The following is a 20,902-nucleotide window of genomic DNA, read 5'->3' as shown; positions in this document are numbered from 1 at the left end:
GAAAAATCCTAAAAATAAATAAATAAACATGAGTGGCAAACAATATCACTTTGAAATGGGAGTGCTATAGATATGTCCAATACTGTATGTAATAGTATATCTACGTAATACATGTCACAGCTGTATCCGACTATCATATGCAACATTCCATATACATGAATCACCGCCTTTCCCTCTTCATATTCCTTTATATGGCAACATCAACGGGCAACATCCTTGCAAATCTACACTTATGCATTTACAATAGAATAGTTTGTTGACAGCATTCGAACTATATAAGTATATGTATGTATATACATTACGGTGAAAAAAAGTAAAGGCGGATTTTACTGCTCTCACCTCCTAGGATTGTTGTATACCAAAAACAAAATATACCCCTGTTTTTATTTCGAAATCAAAAAATATTTAGAGGTCGCTCAAAGCGCCCAAAGTTTTCCATGTATTTTATATGGGGGAAAAACAGATTTTCGTAGAAATGGTGTAGAATTCGTTAAAACCAATATTTTTCGATCGGAAAACTTTGCTCCTCTTCAGGAGACTTTCAGTAATACGTTATTGCTTATTCAACCATTTCCTAATATTAACAATTTTTTATTGGTCCCCCAAAAATGCCATAGAGGCACTCACAAAAAATCGTTAAAATTAAAAATGGTAAAAACAATTGGGTACTATTTTCTGAAGTCTTGTGGAGAGAAACGGATCGAAAAATATTAATTTTAAAGAATTATATACCGTTTACACAAAAACTTGTTTTCCCCATATAAAATACATAAATGGAAAACTTTGAGCGCTTTGAGCGACCTCTAAATATTTTTTGATTTCGAAATAAAAAAACAGGGGTATGTTTTTTTTATATAGAACAATCCTAGGTAGTGAGTGCATTAAAATTCCGACTTTAATTTTTCACGAGCATTTACCTGTTAGGTTGGGACATTTTTTTCGACTTTGCTCGTATGGCATAGGAGGATTCTACGAGTAATTCTAGGCAAATTTGTCGAAGAAACCATAGGTCTAAAATCAATTTGGAGTTTACTAAATTACGGAAATAGGTTTTGAAGAAATTGTGAAAATTTTCACTGTTGCGCCCTCTTGTGGAAGTTTTAAGAAAAAGATAAGTGCATAAATGGATTCCTCATGCCAAAAATCCCCTCCAGCATGTTTTTATACAAAATTGAAGCACTTCAGAGTTACACGCAGAAAACATAGTAAAAAAAGTTCCCATACAAATTGACCCGCCCTAATGTACATAGTAAGTGCCACATCCTGTTGTGATAAATGCCGCCCTACATGTAAACACATACACATGTGTTTCAATACTCGTAAAATCGGCTCACAGAGCACTTTCACTTTTGTTGTACAATATAACTTATATTTACAGTACATATTACATACACACATATGTATATAGTATACAAATTTATGAGGTGCTGACGTGTTGCAACTGTCACTCAGCCTTTCATAATGCCGCAAGCCAATAGCATTCGCTTTGACAGGTAGCTGCAATAAATAGATGTCGCTGCAATCTGCATAGTTATTATTCATTGGTGAGAAAGAGGCTATATGCTTTTTTATATAATTTCTTTTTGTTTTTGTTTTTATTTTGAAGCCACAAGCTCTAAGCAAACAAAGCAACTTCTTTATGTTTAGAGGCAAAAGCTACAAACGGAAGGATGTTGCCACTTATGTATGTATGCGCATGCAGAGCTCAAGTCAAGTAATGACCTACTTTGGGAAGGGGTGACAGCTTGCGCACCATCTTCACACTGTTGTTATTATATAGTCACATTGTTCATATTGTTCATAGTTGTTGATTTTATTTTTGTTGCACTAACACTCTCATAGTTGTTGACAATTAAGTTTTTGGTGTCAGCCAACTGTATGCATAAGTGCCTTGAGGCAATTATTTTTGCAATTTTTATCACATTCAGCCTGGGACTAGCAGACTTGTTTGTTATCCATATCACTTCTTTTTTAGGCATTCATAATAAAAAAATATGTTTTTTTGATTTTTTGTAAATATAGGGATTTTTCGGGATTTTTGAGGATTCTTCTCTATCCCAAATTTTCTCATCATCCTCATCTTTTGTAGCTTTTTGCAGGCTTTAGCCTCGTACACATCGAACCTCCACACAACTTGATTCTTCTCGACCTCTCCAATTCCTTATCTTTACTTCTTTCGTATCTTCCAATTCCTTATCTTTACTTCTTTCGTATCTTCTGTCGGCCATCTTGATCTTGGTGTACTCTTTTCATTAAGGGTGAATGCATTGGCATCTAAAGTTTTACATACCCCATTCGATGACTCTGGATTTAAAAATATGTACATTTATCCAATTAGTGAATTAAATCTTTAGGGAAACCATTTTCCCGTTGCTCATATAGGGGATCGGTTCGACTGATTGCGGGGGCAAAGTACATACAAATAATATTTATCCGCATTTTGTGCAAACAAGCATTAACAATTGTACTACTGTTATTTCATTAAGCGGGCCGTTGATACATTTAGCAGCGCAGTAAGTTTTGTATGCTTATCAACGTTTCAGCGCAAAACAAAATTAATGTACGAGTACTTTGTCAGCAAGAAGAAATCGCAGAATTATAAAAATAAAATGCAATTACTAAGCGCGACACGCAAACTTATGTCAGTAAGGAATAAATAAATAAATAAGCAACCACAAATGCTCAACGAGTGCAGCTACTACTGATATATGTACATAAATATGTATGTATAATGTATGTAAATAATATTTTCAATGTCAGCCGTGATTTTGTATACAGCGGCGTATGTAGTTTTGCTTATCCATAATCCGATTTGCTTCTAAACTTTTATTACATTTGAAAAGCTGACGTATACATACATATGTATGTAGATACATTGAAGCTTTGTTGGCAAGGTAGCATTTCGAAGGTCGGGAGCAACTAAGTAAAATGCTTTGTCTAGACTTTGTTTGATAAAATTCTCTTTCATTATCTCCATGAATATCTATTAGAATTTTTTGTTTAATTATCCGTCAGAGTATAGCAAAAATTAGGAAAAAATTAAAGAGGCGTTGAACATTATTTCGAAATACATAACTTCACTAATACATAACGGCATTACAACGTCATTGCTGCAAGAACTAAAGGAGCCTATCATATCCTGCCGATTTATCGAAACATTCGGATTATCAGGTAGCTTCAGAATATGAAAGTTTATTAAAGAAATCTCAATTATTAGAAAAAAAGATCAAACATTTAATTTATGAGACTTATGAAATGATCGAAAAATATTGATTTTCAAGAATTCTATACCATTTCTGCGAAAACCTCATGTAATAAACAAATACGGATATTCTCTTATTCCATTTAGAAAAATCCCAGTTGCTTAGAGCTTAACAATTTAAACTTTTTTCCCCCGCATGTATTTTTTGACCACCCTACTGTATATTGAGTGGTTGATTTCGGAAATCGTAGCTCATTGCTATTTTAGTTTGATAAAAAATGTTCTCACCGGCAGATTTTCTTTTCCTTTCGACTAATTTCTTATAAATGAAGATTTTATTAACTGATGAGGCGAATATAAATTTAACTTAAATTTTCGAATCTCTTAGATTGTAATCTATACATATATGTATAGTGAAATTGTATCAGGCGCATGTCTGTACATTATAGATATTAAAGAAGAGATAATATAGGCGGTTTTTCTTAGAGCAACAGAAGCCAAATCATCAATTTTTAGATTTTTTGTCTGTATGTTTGTATGCGAAAACGAACGTAGGGAATTGAATGTACTTTTCACCAATGTATTGCCAGAGGTGTAACTTAAAATATAGAAAAAAATAGAGAGTTGCCACCTGTTTGAAAATTGCGGTTTAAGTAAATTTTTAAGATAAAGAAAATATTGCAGTATGGGTGTCAAAACAAAGAGGCTTAAGAAGGCTTAGCGGCGAAAATATTTTTGTGGAAGGTTGCCACTTGTCTGAAAATTGGATTTAATTGATAAGATATATTGAATATTACAATATGGGTATCAAACTGAAGAGGTTTAGGTTCAAGCTTACTGCAGAAAATATTTTTGAGGAGGTTTGTCACCTGGTTGAAAAATTGTTTGAATACATTTAAATTTATAAAATTGTATTGTATTGTAGTAACAATACAAGTACCAAACGACACAAAAATACTTTTAAGGCGCAGTGAAGCATGTCGGGTATTTGCTAGTTTCAAATAAAGGTGTATCTGGTCTACGCAACAATACTTTCGTACATACATATGTACATATTTACGTACTATGTGATTTAAGATGTATACTCGTAAACAATGTACGTATAGTGGTCAAGATAATTATTCGTACAGTGATTTGTTTACATTATTTATTCGCAATGTTTTTCATAATAGTTTCGTTCGTAAATATTTCACGGAAATGTAGTTCATATTCTAACAAAAATCATATAAAATTAAGTTTTCAAACTTAAAAACAAACTGTCATCAAAATTTTTATTCAGAATTTTTAGAAAAAAAAGAGTATGCTGTTTAGTAGCTCAAGTCGATATAAATTACCATTGATATTTAGAATTTTATTTCTAGACGATATTGCACATTTTTTCATATTTGGAATACATGAAAAAAATGTATTTTTGTATTCCAGAAGACGATCAACACCATTGAAAAAAAAAAAAAAAATTTTGCGTCTTAAAACTTGGACTTTATTGAATGGCGCACTAAAATTGAGCTACTATCCTGCATACTCAATTGTTTTCTAAAAATTCTAAATAAAAATTTGAAATTTTGATGAAAATTTGTTGAATTTTTCAATTTTGTGAAAAGTCTGAAAATTCAAGTTAGGTATATGATTTTTGTTAGAAATATATTATCGTGAGAAATTAACGAAAAACTTATTAAGAAAAACATCGCACATAATATGAAAAAATTTACGGAACGAGTAATTATTTTGACCACTGTTTGTCCAAATACAAAATTAACGCATTTTGTGATTTGCAGTCTGCATTAGCACTCACTTTTCACCAACCAACCTGTTTCGAGTTTGCAATGCCAATAGCCAACAATTTCCCCAGCATATTTGTGTGTGCGTATGTGTATGATAATTAGGAGTCACCCTATTAGCATTTATTTAATTAATCTCAAAGCCTTAGCATTTTAACGCTATGTTTGCGGTCACGCCGGCAGCTCCGTAAGTTAGTGGCAACCGCAATGAGTGATGAATTAAATAAAGGTAAATGAAGTTCTGCAAACATTAATACATACATATGTACATATGTATGTGTGTATATAAAAGTCAAAAATAGATGTGTTTGGTGGGTGTTAAACGTCCGTGGGTGTGACCGCAAATAAAAATACGTGTGCGGTGTCACGGGTATGCTTCCGTAATATTGCTGTTGAACATACTCGTAACGAGCTTTGAGTGTCTAAATTAATTTACCAACATATGAATACTTTCATAAACCTAAACACATATCAGCAGTATATAAAAACAAAATACATATAGTATATGTTTGCCGTGTAAATCCCACTTTGCACGCGCATTTGTTGCGCAAATTATCGTCATCTAATTGTGAAAGATGGCACTTGGCTTTTTATTTACTTAATTTTTTTTTTACTTGCAGTAATTAAAAAATGCGCGTTTCCAACAGAAAAAAGTATACTATTCATGTGTCAAAGGGGGCCAAATCCGCAGCGCTGCAGCAACAGTGGCGCTGAATGACACCGAAGGGGCATATTTTGGACCTAAGAGGCCAATTTAATTGTGTCATATTTTATTTGTAATGAGCGTAGACATGCTCATACGGTCGTAAGTATGTTTGCTACATACCTATGTATGGCTATGAAAAAACCCAGTAAACGAAATATGGTTGACATGGTTATAAACCGATTTCGAAAAATGTCAACGCCTCGCTAAGTGAAACCAATGTTTGTACCGAATTTCGGAGAGATTACTGAATCGTTTATTGAGATTTCAACATTATATCATAACTAGCCGGTGCCACCACACCTACTTTGCAAAGTAAAAAAAAAAATATATAACTTTAAGATGTTTAACCTGGCACAATATTCGTGCCGTAATTGTGCCATAGATGATGGAACGATGAGCTGTATGAGCTTTGCAATGACATGGACATAGTGCAGCGAATTAAAATACAGCGGCTCCGCTGGTTTTGCCATGTCGTTCGAATGACACCGACGCTCCAGCTCTGAAAGTATTCAACTCGGAAGCCGCTGGTGATAGCAGAGGAAGAGGGAGGCCCCCATTTGGCATTTCCACTTGGCGTCAGTTGGCACATAAGAGAAACGGCTGGCGTGATTTTGTTGAACTCGGCCAAAATCGCTTAGGCGGTTACAGCGCCGAATAAGAGGAAGAATTGTGCCACACTTACGCGGTTTTATCGAGGCAGTCGAAGCTCTATTTCTGAATTGGGCGACGGTGGAACTCCAGTACGACATTCACGCGGCAGGAGTCTGAGTAGGTTCGGCATTCAGCAACCGTCTGTTCGGTTGTTCCTACGAGTAGAAACTTCTTACTGAGCATTAAATGTTGCTCCTTAACTGTGAGCATTGAGACCCCACTATGTAGATGGTGTTCCGTCGACATCGTAGCTGTCCCGAAGTGCTGTGTTGTGGTTCCATGTTTGCAGCTTAGTTCACTGCAACCTACTCAATAGAACCTACCGGGCCTCCTTGTATTTTGCCAACAAAGTTTTTTTTTGCGTTTGTCCGAAATACTGCCGGCGGGCGATTTTTGGAACTTGTTGCGGCTCCCTTTTTATTGGCAATTGTGATTGTGATTTCTCAACTGTAGGTTTGGCCTTTTTCGTGCAGCTGATGAAAATGGCTTCTGGGGTTCGCGTGGTGAAGCTACTTAGGCTGCTTGCGGTGAAAACCGAGCTAGAATGGAGTTATAAGCCTTTACTTTAAAATTTTTTTCCTGGCTTCGAAGTTTGATCGCGAAATGTACTGTTGTATTCACTATTGCGGGTAGGGGAGATATTTTGAGGTTAAGACCTCTCTTTGATCAAATTTTTTTAGCGTCGACATGCATTTGGCTTTGCCATACCGATAGCCGCCGGAACTTTGCCTCTGGTGAAAATAAGGGTTATACTGGTAGTTGGCACCTTGGTGATTGGCGTTCGCCAATATGAACGTCTATTGGTGTGGGATGAGCCGAAAAGCTGCCGCCGTTGCGGTAAACCGCGAAAGTTAAATCTTAAATTTTTTCGGTGGAGATGATTATGTGGAGGTTGTCTGATTCTTATCGGATCAAGCGATTTGCTGCAACTACCCATACTTCTGGCGGGGCGTCATCGTACTGTTGAATCGTCTTTTATCTGCTTTTATTTCCTTTTACTGTCTTTATTTGTTTTATGTTTCGATACCGAAATTACAATCTTTAAAATGACATCTTAAGTACGTACGGAGGTTTCTAAATGGAGTATTTGTTGGTGACACGGTTTTGTGAACAGCATCATCAGAAGAACTAGATTTGTCAATTGGAATTCTGTACTTTTTTTCTTTTACTGAAAACATTTTTGTTTAATTAATTGAATCCCAAAAATCTGTCCACAATCCCAGCCAAATTTTTCTGAAGAGCTCAGCAAAAACCAGCTGGCAACCGCAATATCTAATAGTGCCAAAAGCCGCATATGCTCACAAAACGTATGGGACCCGCAAGGCGTTGGCTTGCTATCTGGTGCGAATGCGATAAGTAAATGGTCTCGGTCTGATGGTTAATGCTTAAGGTTATCTGCCTTAAATTCCCAACTGAAAATTTGGCTTGGTTGGTTCATGTGTAGATACCCTCAACCGGCGTTGTGCTTTCACAAGGTCTAATCATTTGATTTCCATTTGTTTGCTTACTTTGCTTCACCATTGCAAATTAACAAAACATACTCGTAGTTTATTACTTATACTACGCACGCTTGCTACTTTACAGCTCATTGTTGCTGCGCCTGTGACATTTTTTTTTGCTCCTTTTTTAATTTGAAGCGTTTTTTGAACTGGTAACACATGCACGCTGGTGGCACTTCTGTTTTGACCTCATTATTCTCGTTTAGTCTGAACGTAGGCGGCGTCGTTGGAGTAAGTAAATTATAACACTTGGCGCGTTTTTGTTGTTAATTTTCTGTGTGTCATTTACACCATACGTATGAGTAATCAAAGTGAATGAAATGTACACAAGTAGTGTAAATTGCAGCTTGTTGCTTCACAAAGCTCGCTATCCAGCGCCGATCTAATTCACTGGTTAGAATGCGGCAATACGTTTGTGCGTAGATATATTTGAAACGAGTTGTTCATTCGAGTATTTACTTGCATACATATATAATACATTTCTTATTTAAATTTTTTCTTGCACATTCCTCCATTTGCTTGCCCCATTATGCTGGTTAGGCAGTTCTAAGCCCTCATTTTGCTTTAGCTTTGCGTGCCAAAAGTTCGTTAGCTTTGAATAACTAATGGTTGTGCATATGTGTGCGTGTAAGAACCGAGCTCTTTTTAAATAATATTTCATACTCAAAAGCACACAAAAGCTAGCTATGCGCAATTTTATTGCTCTGCGTTCCCTGGAATTTCCACTTTTCATCCGGTTTTTTTGTTAATGTCTTCTTAAGTTTTTTTGTTTTAAGAGTTTTAAATTTCAATATGTACTTATTTAGCTACTTATTTTCGTTTCAACTACTCACAGGGATTGTTTCTAATTTTTGCACGAAACCAATATACATACACAATATAATTTTGTTTAATAATTACAAAATAAATATTACAACACACGAACTCACAGTTTCCAGATAAATGTTCTATTTTTACTGCTTCAACTTAAACTCGTTGTATGTTACTTTGTAAGAAACGCTGAAAGAATTCAACTGGTCAAGAAATTCATTAAAAAAATTGTTTCATCTTGAAATGCCTTTATTTCACATTTTTTATAAGATTAGGTTAAGGTAGCCGTGGCTGTGCAACGACCAATAAAGTCCATAGCGTTACCAGAAAAAACTACGACCGGGTAATTTAGCTACTCCCTTCTGCCATTCACAAAGTTGATAGGGCTAAGAGGAACCACTTTGTGCGCTCTAGTTTTGTGCTCATTCCCGTTTTATTGCTTGTAACTAGGCATAGTATCATGCGCATATCTTCTATCGGTTGAAAGTGCATCTTCTTCGAGATCACATAATTCGATAAAGAAAAAATGTCAAATGGAATATTTTTTTCAGATACCTAGGTTGTTTTAATAGAAAATGGCAATTATAAAATATATAAAATCGATTAATAAATAAGAAAAAAGTAAAGACACTATACTAAAAGTAAAAAAAAAAATTTTAAATATAAGTACATAAAATTAAAACTAAAAATAAAATTTAAGAAAAAACTAAATACAAAAATATAAACGAAAAAGTATAAAAAAAAGAAAAATAAAAATATGTAAATAAAAGAAAAAATATATAAAAATAAAAATATGTAAATAAAAGAAAAAAAATTAAAAAATGTACATAAAAGAAAAAAAAAAATATTTTCATAACAGAAAAAATTAAAAATAAGGTGAAAGATAAACAAGAAATAAAAAAATAATTTTAATAAAACCAGACGTGAACCAGATGAAAAAATTTAGTCAGTCGCTCCAGCGATTCGAACCATTCTTGCACCATTGGTTTAGTTCATAAAAACGTGTTTTTGTGTTTGAACCGGATTTTCGGTTACTTTTACTCTTTACTCTTTTTCTTCGTGCTGGTGAAGGTGCTGTTTAAAATAAGTGCGGCCAATTCGTCTAAAAACAACTCGAACTCCTTGGGATTAATCTGAAATTCTCTAATAACGATTATACTCTCGATATCATTCATCAAAAATGGCCATCAACCATTCGCCAGTCCATGCCATTTTTACTGTGTACCCAGGCTTGTTTTAAGTTTTTCACACTCTCGTTATCTGTTCAGTAAATATGTAGATATTTGATTTATAACTCACAGCATGCCAAGAGTTCGACACTAATACCACATTCGTTGTTTAATTTTCGCTACAAGTTTTATTTGAGTTTGCGAAAATAATTCACCTATTCCTCCACTCAAAAGTAAGTAGAATACAGTATTATGTAAATTTAAAAATGCAGGTGTTTATTGACTATCTGTGTACGTTAGTACTAGTTACATATGTACTAATGTTCACACACAATTGTCTGCATTTCTTATAAGGAGATTCCGTATCAAGTCCAATGAAATATGTATGATTTGTATTCCACAGCAGTTTTTGCTGCCCCTTTTTATGGAGAACACCTTGCGCATTTTGCATACGTTATTAGTTTAGGATTTGATGATTTTTTTTTAAATTTGTTTTATTGATAGTTCACTTATTTTCTATTTAGTTTGCACTCGTAAAAACTCAAGGCTGTCATTGTTTGCTTGAATAATTTCTTTAGTTTGACCTCACGTCCAGTCGCCCTATCGGAAATTTGTGACAGTTTCCTGCTGTCTGGTGTGCTGAACTTTTGCTGTTTTGTCACGTTAAATTTTGTTGGTTTAGTGTCAGTAATATTAATCTTTTATCATCATAAATTTGGGAACTTCGAAGTCGCCAAAAGTTAAAATAAGTGAGGTTCTTAACACTAAGCAAATGGCAACTTTGCGCTCTCTGTGGACTTGAAAACCATTACTGACTTTAAAGAAAAACAAAAAAAAAATACATATATTTTTTATACAAACATACATCTACATATTTAATTACAAAGCAATCTAAATCAATTAATTAACCACACATTTTTCAATTTCAGATAATTGGCATTTTGGGCATCGTTTTTGGTGTATTAATTCTCAACAACATCGGCACTATCGAGGTCGATGGCCAAGTCGGTTTCCCACCACAAGCCATTGTACCAATTATACTCATTACTATTGGTTCAATTGTGGTATTCATCTCATTCCTGGGATGCTGTGGCGCCATACGTGAATCCGTATGCATGACTATGACTTATGCCGTCTTCCTGTTGGTGCTACTCATTCTACAACTGACTATTGTTGTACTCCTATGGACCAATAAGGATAAATTTACCGCAGCAATGGGTGAGGTCATCGATAAGGCTTGGGAGAAAGAGGCACGCCAGTCGGGCGTCTTCGATGCCATACAGCGTTCGGTAAGTGAAAATTGATATTGCTTGAGCATTTGTGTGTTTGTGTGAGATGTGCAATCAATTGTGCTAATGTGTCTCCATTTACAGTTGAAATGTTGCGGCAAAAATGGTTTCACCGACTACGTTGTAATACTGCAGAGCCCACCGCCAAGCTGTTGTGAGAATGACAACTGCGCGAATCCGTTGAACGTCTATGGCGGTTGCCGTAGCAAATTCCAGGAATTCATGTCCTTCAGTACTGACACAGCCAAATATGTTGGTTTGGGATTGATTGCTGTGGAGGTGAGTGGATGAAAAATGTTAAATTTATTTATTTTTTTATTAATTTATTTATTTTATGCACAGTTGGTGGGCTTCATTTTCGCCTGCTGCTTAGCCAATAACGTACGCAACTATAAGCGACGAAATGCTTATTAATCGAGGATGAACAGCGTCCATGTTCCATACATTTTAATTTTTTTTTTTGATGTCGTCCTCAAACGCACATTCAATTCCAATCTAAATAGTAATTGAAGTGAACCATTGATTTATAAGTATATTTATGTATGTATGTAGTTTTTTCCCTCAAAAATATACATTATATATTGAATACACATTTACAAAGCTTATATTAAATCGAAATGAAATCGAAACACAAAATGTTTATTTAAATTTTAAGTGACCAAGTATGTGAAATTGAAAATAAAATCATTAAAAAGTAAAGAAAAAAATATTAAATTTATTATAACCATTGAAACAGATGAATCTGAAACTATTTACGAATGTTATATGCCTAAAGAAACAATAAAAAAAAAACAGTTGAAATATATGTGCATACACACTGTGTACCACTTAAACTGCAAAGAGGAAAGAAATGCGCATAAGTTTAATGAAGAAACGATATTAAAAAATAAGCCACAAGTAATCTCAAGAGAATTTACGACAAGTTCTGTTTCAAGCAAATATGTCTGTATATTAAACAATAATGTTATTGACTTTAAGTACACTTCGTGTGAAGTGATATGCATTCAGAGTTTAAATTTATTATAATATATATATATATGTACTATATGTATTTTATTGGATATTAATTATATGTAAAAGTTAGTCACGTTGTCTACAAGTTATGTTGAATTATATTTTTATTTGTGTATGCCTTATTACATGTTAAACTAAAGCAAGGAATTTGCAAGATATTTAAGCATTGAAATATTTATGAAACACTATGCAATTTAATAAGCGAACGTTATTGTGTTCGTCTGCCCTACCTACATTCAATCAACTTTTGTACCATTATTTGGAAATATACTTACGCCAAGTAATTATATAACATTTTTTTGAACTCGAAATTTCATAAACAAATAAACAAATAAAGAAAAAAAAAATAAATTAAAGATTTTTTATTGAGTGCACGATTCGAGCATTTGAACGAAGCAATCAAGAAAAAACGATCAGAATTGGCCAACAGATAAGGAGTTGTGACGGGACATAGTTGGGAAGTGCGAAATGCATCGCCCGGACTTTGCATCGTCTGAGCAAAGCTGTTCGCCCATTAAACACATAAGTTCTGCACCGATGGAATTATAAAGCTGAGCGAGAAATGGGAAAGGTCATACATAGATAATCATAGCCAATATGTACTTGATGAAAAAACTGATTTTCTTTAAAGAAATATTAACATGAATCTGCCAATAAATACTGTCACCACATAGACTTCCGTTAAATCGATTTGACATACATATGTACATGGACATTACATGTGGATGTATGTAAATGTTTTCGTTTCTGAAAAACGCTAGATAATGGTTAATGTTAGCCCCAATACATGCAACTCTGCATCGTTCTGCAACCGATTGATTGCCTGAGTAAATTACAGTTCATTGCCTTTAAGAAGCTGTTCATAGTCTGCTTTAGTAGAATTTTTTTTTTTTAATTTAACGTTTATATCTTTGTATCTTTGTAAGCTAATTACTTTACTTTTTGTTTTCAAATCGATTGGATTATATAGGAAGTGCCTTTCTGAAAAAAAATATGATACGAACTAATGCTGGTACACCGAAAACAAACACGAGTAAATTGAAGCAATACAAATGTTTCACAACCACAGCAAACAATGTGCAAATGATTTTCAACAACAATTTGTAACGCTTGCAATTTCTCCTAACGTTAACAGTTCAAAGTAGAAGTCTAAATAGTAAATCGTCCTTGCATTTTCACTTTTGCGTTCAACAAAGCAAGTAGGACTGAACATGTTGAGGAGCATTCTATAGTTGTTGGACTGTGCATTTGTAGGGGTAGCTTTTATTAACCCCTAGTGAGTACAACAACGACAACAAGTAGGTTCCCCGTTTTGTGGTGGTAGAAGTTAGGCCATTGCCTTGGTAACAAAGAAATCATGCATGCATATGCACATACCAAGCATTTAAATCGATTGCCCCAATTTTGTATTTTAAAGTGCTAGCAAACGTATGCACATATGTACATATGTATATATTTATGTATGTACAGACGGTAGTGGCGAAATGAAGGCCCTTAAATATGAAGTCAATCATTGCGTTGATCAGTGATGTATTATGTAAACAATGAAACAAATAATTAGAAAAATATAGCACAGTTCTTCTCTTCCATATATGTATGAATGTATAAATGTGGGCAAATATAATTATGGACCGATTAAAAAGAAAATTTGTTTATTAGTGAATTTGAGTACGCTAAATTCAAAAAGGCATTTGTTTCTCGAAGGTATTATTGCAGCATTTAGGTCTATTTAAGCCGTCCGATTTTGGCTTGGCCTCTAGATGTCAATAAGCTCTTGTTTTTTTTTTTTAAATATGTTTACCACGTGTTAACAAATTTAATTCTAATTATTTAATAAGTTAAATGAATTGTTAAATTATGGGTATCAATCTAAATGGTTCAGAAAGGGTTTTACTTCTAAACTACACGCAGGAGGGTCGCCCCCTGTTTCAAACATTAAGTTCAACTTGAATTAGGGAAATGAGATAGTTGAAATATGTGTCACGATACTATGGGTGTCAGGCAAGAGAGGTGTAGAAGGTTTTAGCCTGGAAAAGTTTTGAATTTCACTGGCTTTAATTTGCCGTATTTCCTATTACGGTTCTTCAATTGGTTCGTAAGATATACGTGATTAAGTGGAACCACTCTTTTTTGTAAGCTGAATAACGGTAAGTTGCAAATATATCGAAAATGTATCCATAGAAAAAAACTCGATTTTCGGAATCACCAAGCAATTCTGCATAGGAATTGGATAGTGGCATCTATAGAACGTTTTTGCTGTAAACCAGTGTAAGTTTCATTCATATGTTTATTAAATAAATGTTGTATCAAAAAAAAAAATAATAAAAAATATTGCGATTCCGAGGAAAAACCTGGCCTAAATTCCGGTTGACGGCTTTTAAATCAAAATACACTGTAAGGTAAATCTCAAGCTTTGAAATGACACAAGAAACGTAATGACGTAAACTTAATTTTGGATCGTGAATTGCGAATCTGTACAATATTTTTCTAAATCAGATAATTTACACAAGATATTTTCATTTTTATTTAAAAAATTTAAACTTTAACAAGGAAAAATTAAAAAAGATAACAGATTTTTTGTTATTTTTTTCGTATGTATTAAAACCTGTACCTTTGCAAAAAAATCTGGATATTAACGATGCAAATCGATGGATAAATAAACAATTTGTTAATGGTCAAACGAAAATGTGCAATAATTTTTTGTATGAAATAGGGGCAGGAAATATTGTTACCAGTGTTGCCAGGTAAGTAGCTTTCCGCCTAGATTTAGCCGGTTGCGATAGCAAACTGCCGGAGAAAATTTGGTTTAGTCGGCAGCCGATTTGTTAGCCGTTTTGCCAAAAAAAATTTGCCGTTTTAGCCGATTTTGCTATTTGCTTTGTTTTCGATTTTCTAGTCAATTTTTTCTAATGATTTTTATTTTAAGCAAATGTACACTGGCCCAAATATAAACAGGAACTCGAAATTTTAGCAATTTTTTTTTTACAAAGCTTTTTCTTTAGTTTATTTAACGCTTATTATTTTTTTTTATAAAAGTATAACTGATTTCTTAACAAACATCACTTGAGTCCAAATTTCATACTTTGTGCAAAAAATATGAAGATTCTGCAAACTTTCATCAAAATTTTATACTTATAACTTAAATTTGTTAGAAATTTAAAATTTTGTTATAATAAAGTGCAATTTTAAAGTAAAAAGTGAGAAAAAAAGGTCACGAATTTCGAGGTGAAATGAAACTCTCTGGGAAGACAATAACTGTGAAAAGTTTTATGATGGTGCCAACATACTTTATTGTTGCTTGCTCCCTGGCAGGCATGTGCACAGAGTGAGCAGGGGAAGGAGATTATGTAACCAGTTAGCGACAATTTTCGAATCGCTACCGCACTTTTTAACGTAAAAACATTTTATCATTCTTTAGAAATGGGAACTTTCTCGAATATATGGACATCAAAATAAATTTAAATAGTTTAATTGTGAAAAACTTAAAAAGCAACCGGCTGGTTGGATATAAATTACTGGCTTTTTTTCTCGAAATAAAGTTGCCCTATTTTCCTCAGCCTTTACACAGCTTTACGTTTTAATTTCTTAAAATATTGTCCTCCGATTAAGCAAGAGTGCAATACTTTCCACTAATATAGCCATTTCGCAGCACGAAAAGTAACTTAGTGCAAATTTTACAATATAAGAATGCAACATTTTTCAATAGAAAAGAAAACTTCATAAGTTTGTAATTGATCTATTTTTTATATTTAAGTAATACAAATATGACTTCTGATATAAGGCTTAGTAGCTACGTATAACGATAGTTTCCTTTGTTAAACAAAAATAATTTGTAATGAATTTACCAGTCTTTGTTTTTGTGATTTATTTAACGAGTGGTGTAAAACTTAGCTACGTATAACCTTGGTTATCCAAAAATAATTTAATGCATTTACTAGTTTTTCTACTTGTGATTTATTTAAATAAAACCTGTCAATTTTAGTTCAAATATTTTTGCCGTTTTTGTGGCCAATTTAACCGGTCGACGCAAGAAGTTCTGGCAAGACTGATTGTTACTCATACGCCATACCGTACATGGTAGGATTTGATTACTTTTTCTTTAGAAGTAATTTCAAATGCAACTTTTTTTCTTTTAATTTCATTACAAGAAATTGCATATTGTAATTGGATTTAATGTAATTTTTTTCCCAATTCCTTTGAAGGGAACTGAAAATGTAATAAATTTTCTGGAATTGCAAGAGTATTTTAGTTTTTTCAATTACTCACAGGAATTGTAAAAGTAATTGCATTTGAGAGACTCAAAGTTCATTCACGAATGTGAAAAGCGGAATTTCGATTGAGATCAAAAATTAAAATCAAAATCACACATTGTAAATTTTTTTCTCTAAAAGTATTTCCTTGCAAAGTAAACCAAAGACTATTTTGCACCTAAATGCGAGCATGAAAGTATTCGGGCGGGATATATCTGCTTCGAAGTATACGGGTATTGGAAAAAAATTACATTAGAGATGTTATTACTACCAATTACAACTGAAATTGAAAAAGTAATAAAATCATTTGCTGTGAACTAAAGGAATTGATTTGTAATTACAATTCCTTTTTACTTGTTATTAAGAGTAATTTATTTCCTAAAGTAATTATTACTACCCAGCTCTGGTACTCGTACTTACATGTTTGAATTTATTTTCATTCGCAATGCAAATTTAAAATAAAAATATCGTGGCAAAATTACCTGTGCAATTAGAAAACGAACAAAAATTAAAAAAAACTGTTGGTTTAAATATCCTACTTATTAAGCTTGAGCTTTAGCTAAATTATTGAGCTTTTTCGTTAAAAAGCATAAGAAAGGTGATGGGAAATTTTTCGATTATTAGAGAAGAGTGAGTAACGCATTTCACGATTATTCAAAATACCGATTACTCGTAAGATAGAGTCTGTATGCATATGAAAGATTACTTTGTTCATAAAATTAGTGGACAATTATAGTTAAAAGAAATGCTCGTATTTATATCAAATTAATTGGTATATGTATATTTTTTGCTGATGTTTCAAAGATGTATGCATATGTAATACTTTCGTATATATTTGAATGCCCATTAGGTTGGTACAAAGTTAAAAATGTTAAGCTCTCACCCACAAGAATTTTTCTAACAGGTCTATTCTGCGCTGGTAATAAAAAGTTTGTAACCGGTAAATAAAGTTCTTGTAAATTTTTAAACCCTTTTCGCATTCTGTGTACTCTTGTAACCGGTAAATTTTGTTGCCATCTCATAAGCTGGTTACAAATTATTGCCCCGTGAAATATGCAATGCCGGGATTTGCACAATTCTTCATAGCTGAATTGGTGAATATTTTAACTACATTACCAACGTACCTAGAATCGCGGTGACAAGAACTGGTAACATTTTTTGGTAATACAATTTTCCGGTAACAAAATCTTCGGTAACGTGCAGAATAGATCTGTAAATGGAAAAAATAATTCCCGTATTTTTTGTAAAAAAAAAAAGATATTTAGAACTACCTCAAATCTCATGAAGTTTTCCATGTATTTTATTTGAATTTTCATGGGCTTTAAAGCTTTTCTAAATAAATTTTTTTTAACAAAAAATATTGGTTTTCTTTTTTCCATTTACAAAAATCCTGGGGAGTGAGAGCTTAACGTTTTAGACTTTTTTCTCTGCTTCTATTTTTGGACCACCTTAATTTACATACATATGCACTTACGTACATTTGTATGTGAATTGCTCGCGCACACATATCCAATTCGGATAACATTATCAGTGTGCCCATATTCAATATTTTTTCTACGAAAATACTCACACAAAATTTAGCAAAAGTATAAGACCACTCCAACCGTTTCGTACAAGGTCAATTTTCAAAGACAAAGCACCACATTTTGAAATTCTACTTCAAGAATAGTAAAGTTAAAAAATGTTTTTTGTTTGTATAGGTATCAAAAATTCATCTTTAGTTAGTTTTATTTTTATACCCGAGCGCACTTGTGCACAAGGGCATTATAACTTTGTTCACATAACGGTTGTTTTTAACAGGCAATACGAATCGAGATAGATATAGACAAATGTATACATAAATGATCAGAATGAAAAGAGAAATCGATTAAGCGGTGACTGCCTGTCCGTCCGTCCGTCCGTCTGTGCACCCGACAACTCGAATAAAAATTAAGATATCTTTACGGAACTTAGTACGTGCACTGCTTTCGGACTATGACCACGCTTACCTCACATATAACGGTAAATTTCAGAAACTACTGAAGATAATTGACTCAAAATTGATATTTACAATAATTTTTAGACGAAAAATAAGAATATTAAAAATTTTTGGAAAAGGGGCGTAGCCATGCCCACTTATGATTACATGTGTATATCTTATCGAGGCTAGATTTAGCATTTAAATTTTTTTTCATAGCCTCAAAAATTTAGATCAGACTTTTTGGCTTTTTTGGTGTACTATTTGTGTACTAGAGAATATTAAAATTTTTGCATTTTACTTATCCTAAACTTCTTTTTGCATATTTTGAAATTATGTAGCTGTTATTGGCCTGATAGATGCTAAATAATATGTGTTTTGATGAGACTTATTTAAGAATTTATTTACAGAAAATTGGATTTGCGGAACTTATCGAGTTTTATGGAATGAATATACTTACTTTTTTAACTTAAATTTTCATAGCGTATAACTTTTTCTAACCTTTTTATAAATCGAATTTAGCTTCACTTTTTGGGATAATCTGGTCACACTGCTTGTGATAAACAAAGCAGTGTTGCCACAAAACAATTACCAAATTCTTCAAAAACAAATGAAAAAACAATGAAACAAAAATTATCGATAACATTTTGAAAATTTAGCAGCAAATACAAATGTGCTTAAGAGCGAAAAACGCCACACAAGCGGCTTGACGAACCAAGCGAAATATCCCTTTGCTTGAAGCTATATATGTTGGGTATGGAGGTGTTTGATTGCTTTGGCAAGACGTTTGTGGGAAATGTGAATAAAAATCAAAATTTTTTACGTTGTGTACGGTAAAATCGAAACGGAATTTTCAGCGAATGAGGAAAATGAGAAAAATCGAAGAAAACCAAACTCTTTTACATTGTGAACCAGAAGAAAACTAAAATTCTTTGTTTGAACGAGTCGTGTTTGCATGGTGTATGACGAAACGGAAAAAGTAGGTTTGAAGAATGCTTAACAAGCCGCTTGTGTGGTGTAATTTCGCTCTTTATAAAACTTCGGAAGGCTTTTTGTTCAAAAATTTGCGGAGCGATTTAACAACTCTGTTGTGTAAAACATGGTTGCATTTGTTATCTGCAAATATATCGAGAGGAAATCCCTCGAAAATTCCTCAAAAACTACTCAAGTGCATCCGAAATTCCTCACGTTTTGAGGAATTACACGCAAAGTGGTCACACTGAAACAAGGCTGCATAGAGGGAAAGTTGTAGGAAAATCGCACGTTAGTATTTTGTGCCGCGCGAAACTAGATGGTGGTCGAAAGAGTTTAAGCGGAAAAAGTGTTTCACTGTTGTGCGTGGAGCGAATATTCGATAAAGCTATTTGAAAAAGTATGCACTAATAAAAATAAACTTGTAATAAAAGAGTAATTTGCTATAAAAATGTGGGAGAATTTTTGCATTTGTCTCGAAAAAATAAATAAAAATTAATTAATGTCCCTTTAAATCAGTAAATTCACTGATATCAAATACCGGTCTACGCGCTATAAGCAACAAATACATATGTACATATGTATATGCATACCTACATACAGTGGCGAAAATATAAATACGGAGAAGAAATTTTAGCACTCTTTGGCTATTTCCTTTTCTATTATTTAATGTTTTTTATTAGTTATTTTTATGAAAGTGTAGCTCGTTAAATAACAAAAAACATGTAAGGAAAAATTATAAACTTCTTAAAAGAATTGAGCCAAATTCGATAAAGTTTCTTCAAAATGTTAAGGTTTTTTTAGAAACAGTCTGAGTATGCAGTTTTGTAGACCAGTCAATTTTAGTAAATGCAATTTTTAAGTACCTAGCAATTTTTTTTTGTGGAAGGCGTAGCACATTTTCTCCATACAAAAAAAATTGTCAAACATACTTTGTATGGAAGAAAATCTACTTCAAACGTGCAATTTATTATACTGGAATTTTATGGTCTACAAAACTGCATACTCAAAAAAATTGTAAAAAGTCTTGATTAAAAAGTTTAAAATTTTAATGAAATTCGCAGAATTTTTATAAATGTATAAAGTTTAAAATGTTGATTTAGGTAGTTTTTTCATATTTATTTTTTCAAATTGAAAAAAAATTTAATAAATAGATTTTTAAACCCTATTAACATGCTCGCCACCGTATGTACATATGCACAACATAACACATTCTAAAATTTTTGTGGTTTAGTAAAAGTGACGCTGCTTGCCTGCAATTAGTGAATTAATTTTAGCCTTTTTTACATATGTGTGTACATATTTAATTAAAAAAAAAAGGTTAACACGCAATGTGTACAAAATGTTTTTTTTTGGGGAGAAAGTTCTGTTACAAATGGACTCTCCATGCACAAATTAAAATATTTTTTTGTGATTAAAAGCATTAAATTGCACAATGCTTTGTGAAAAAAATTAAAATATATAAACATATAAAACATTCCTTGAATTCAATGTACCAACTGATTTTTAAAATTTGTGCTTCTAAATATTTATCCAATTTGTTAATTGTGTAGTTCATTGGAAGTTATAAAAAACGATGACATCTTTCCTCAGTAACGCCATTTG

General features: G+C 32.9%; 2 protein-coding genes across 4 annotated transcripts in view; both read left to right on the top strand.

Annotated features, from left to right (window-relative positions):
* LOC118742506 (23 kDa integral membrane protein) overlaps positions 1-12,456 on the top strand; it is a gene marked incomplete at its 5' end in the record, with an annotated part of 58,827 nt that extends 46,371 nt beyond the window's left edge. Inside the window, 3 exon segments of the mRNA XM_036474632.1 lie at positions 10,745-11,104; positions 11,189-11,383; positions 11,447-12,456. Coding sequence (XP_036330525.1) covers positions 10,745-11,104; positions 11,189-11,383; positions 11,447-11,518 — 627 coding nt within the window. The 3' untranslated portion in view covers positions 11,519-12,456.
* A 7,120-nt stretch (positions 12,457-19,576) lies between these two features.
* The window catches only part of LOC118742505 (protein late bloomer), a 27,150-nt gene continuing 25,824 nt past the window's right edge, over positions 19,577-20,902 (top strand). For 2 of the 3 annotated variants that reach the window (XM_036474631.1, XM_036474628.1), the window contains exon 1: positions 19,577-19,697. The gene's annotated coding sequence lies outside the window, so the exon portion shown is untranslated. Of the gene's footprint in view, positions 19,722-20,902 lie in introns of all 3 variants that reach the window. The other variant, XM_036474630.1, reaches the window with a different exon arrangement.

The sequence above is a fragment of the Rhagoletis pomonella genome, unplaced genomic scaffold (assembly GCF_013731165.1).
Source record: "Rhagoletis pomonella isolate Grant_MI unplaced genomic scaffold, Rhpom_1.0 Rhpom_scaffold_00007, whole genome shotgun sequence".
Classification (NCBI taxonomy): domain Eukaryota; kingdom Metazoa; phylum Arthropoda; class Insecta; order Diptera; family Tephritidae; genus Rhagoletis; species Rhagoletis pomonella.
This window is presented reverse-complemented; position numbering and strand designations above follow the sequence as displayed.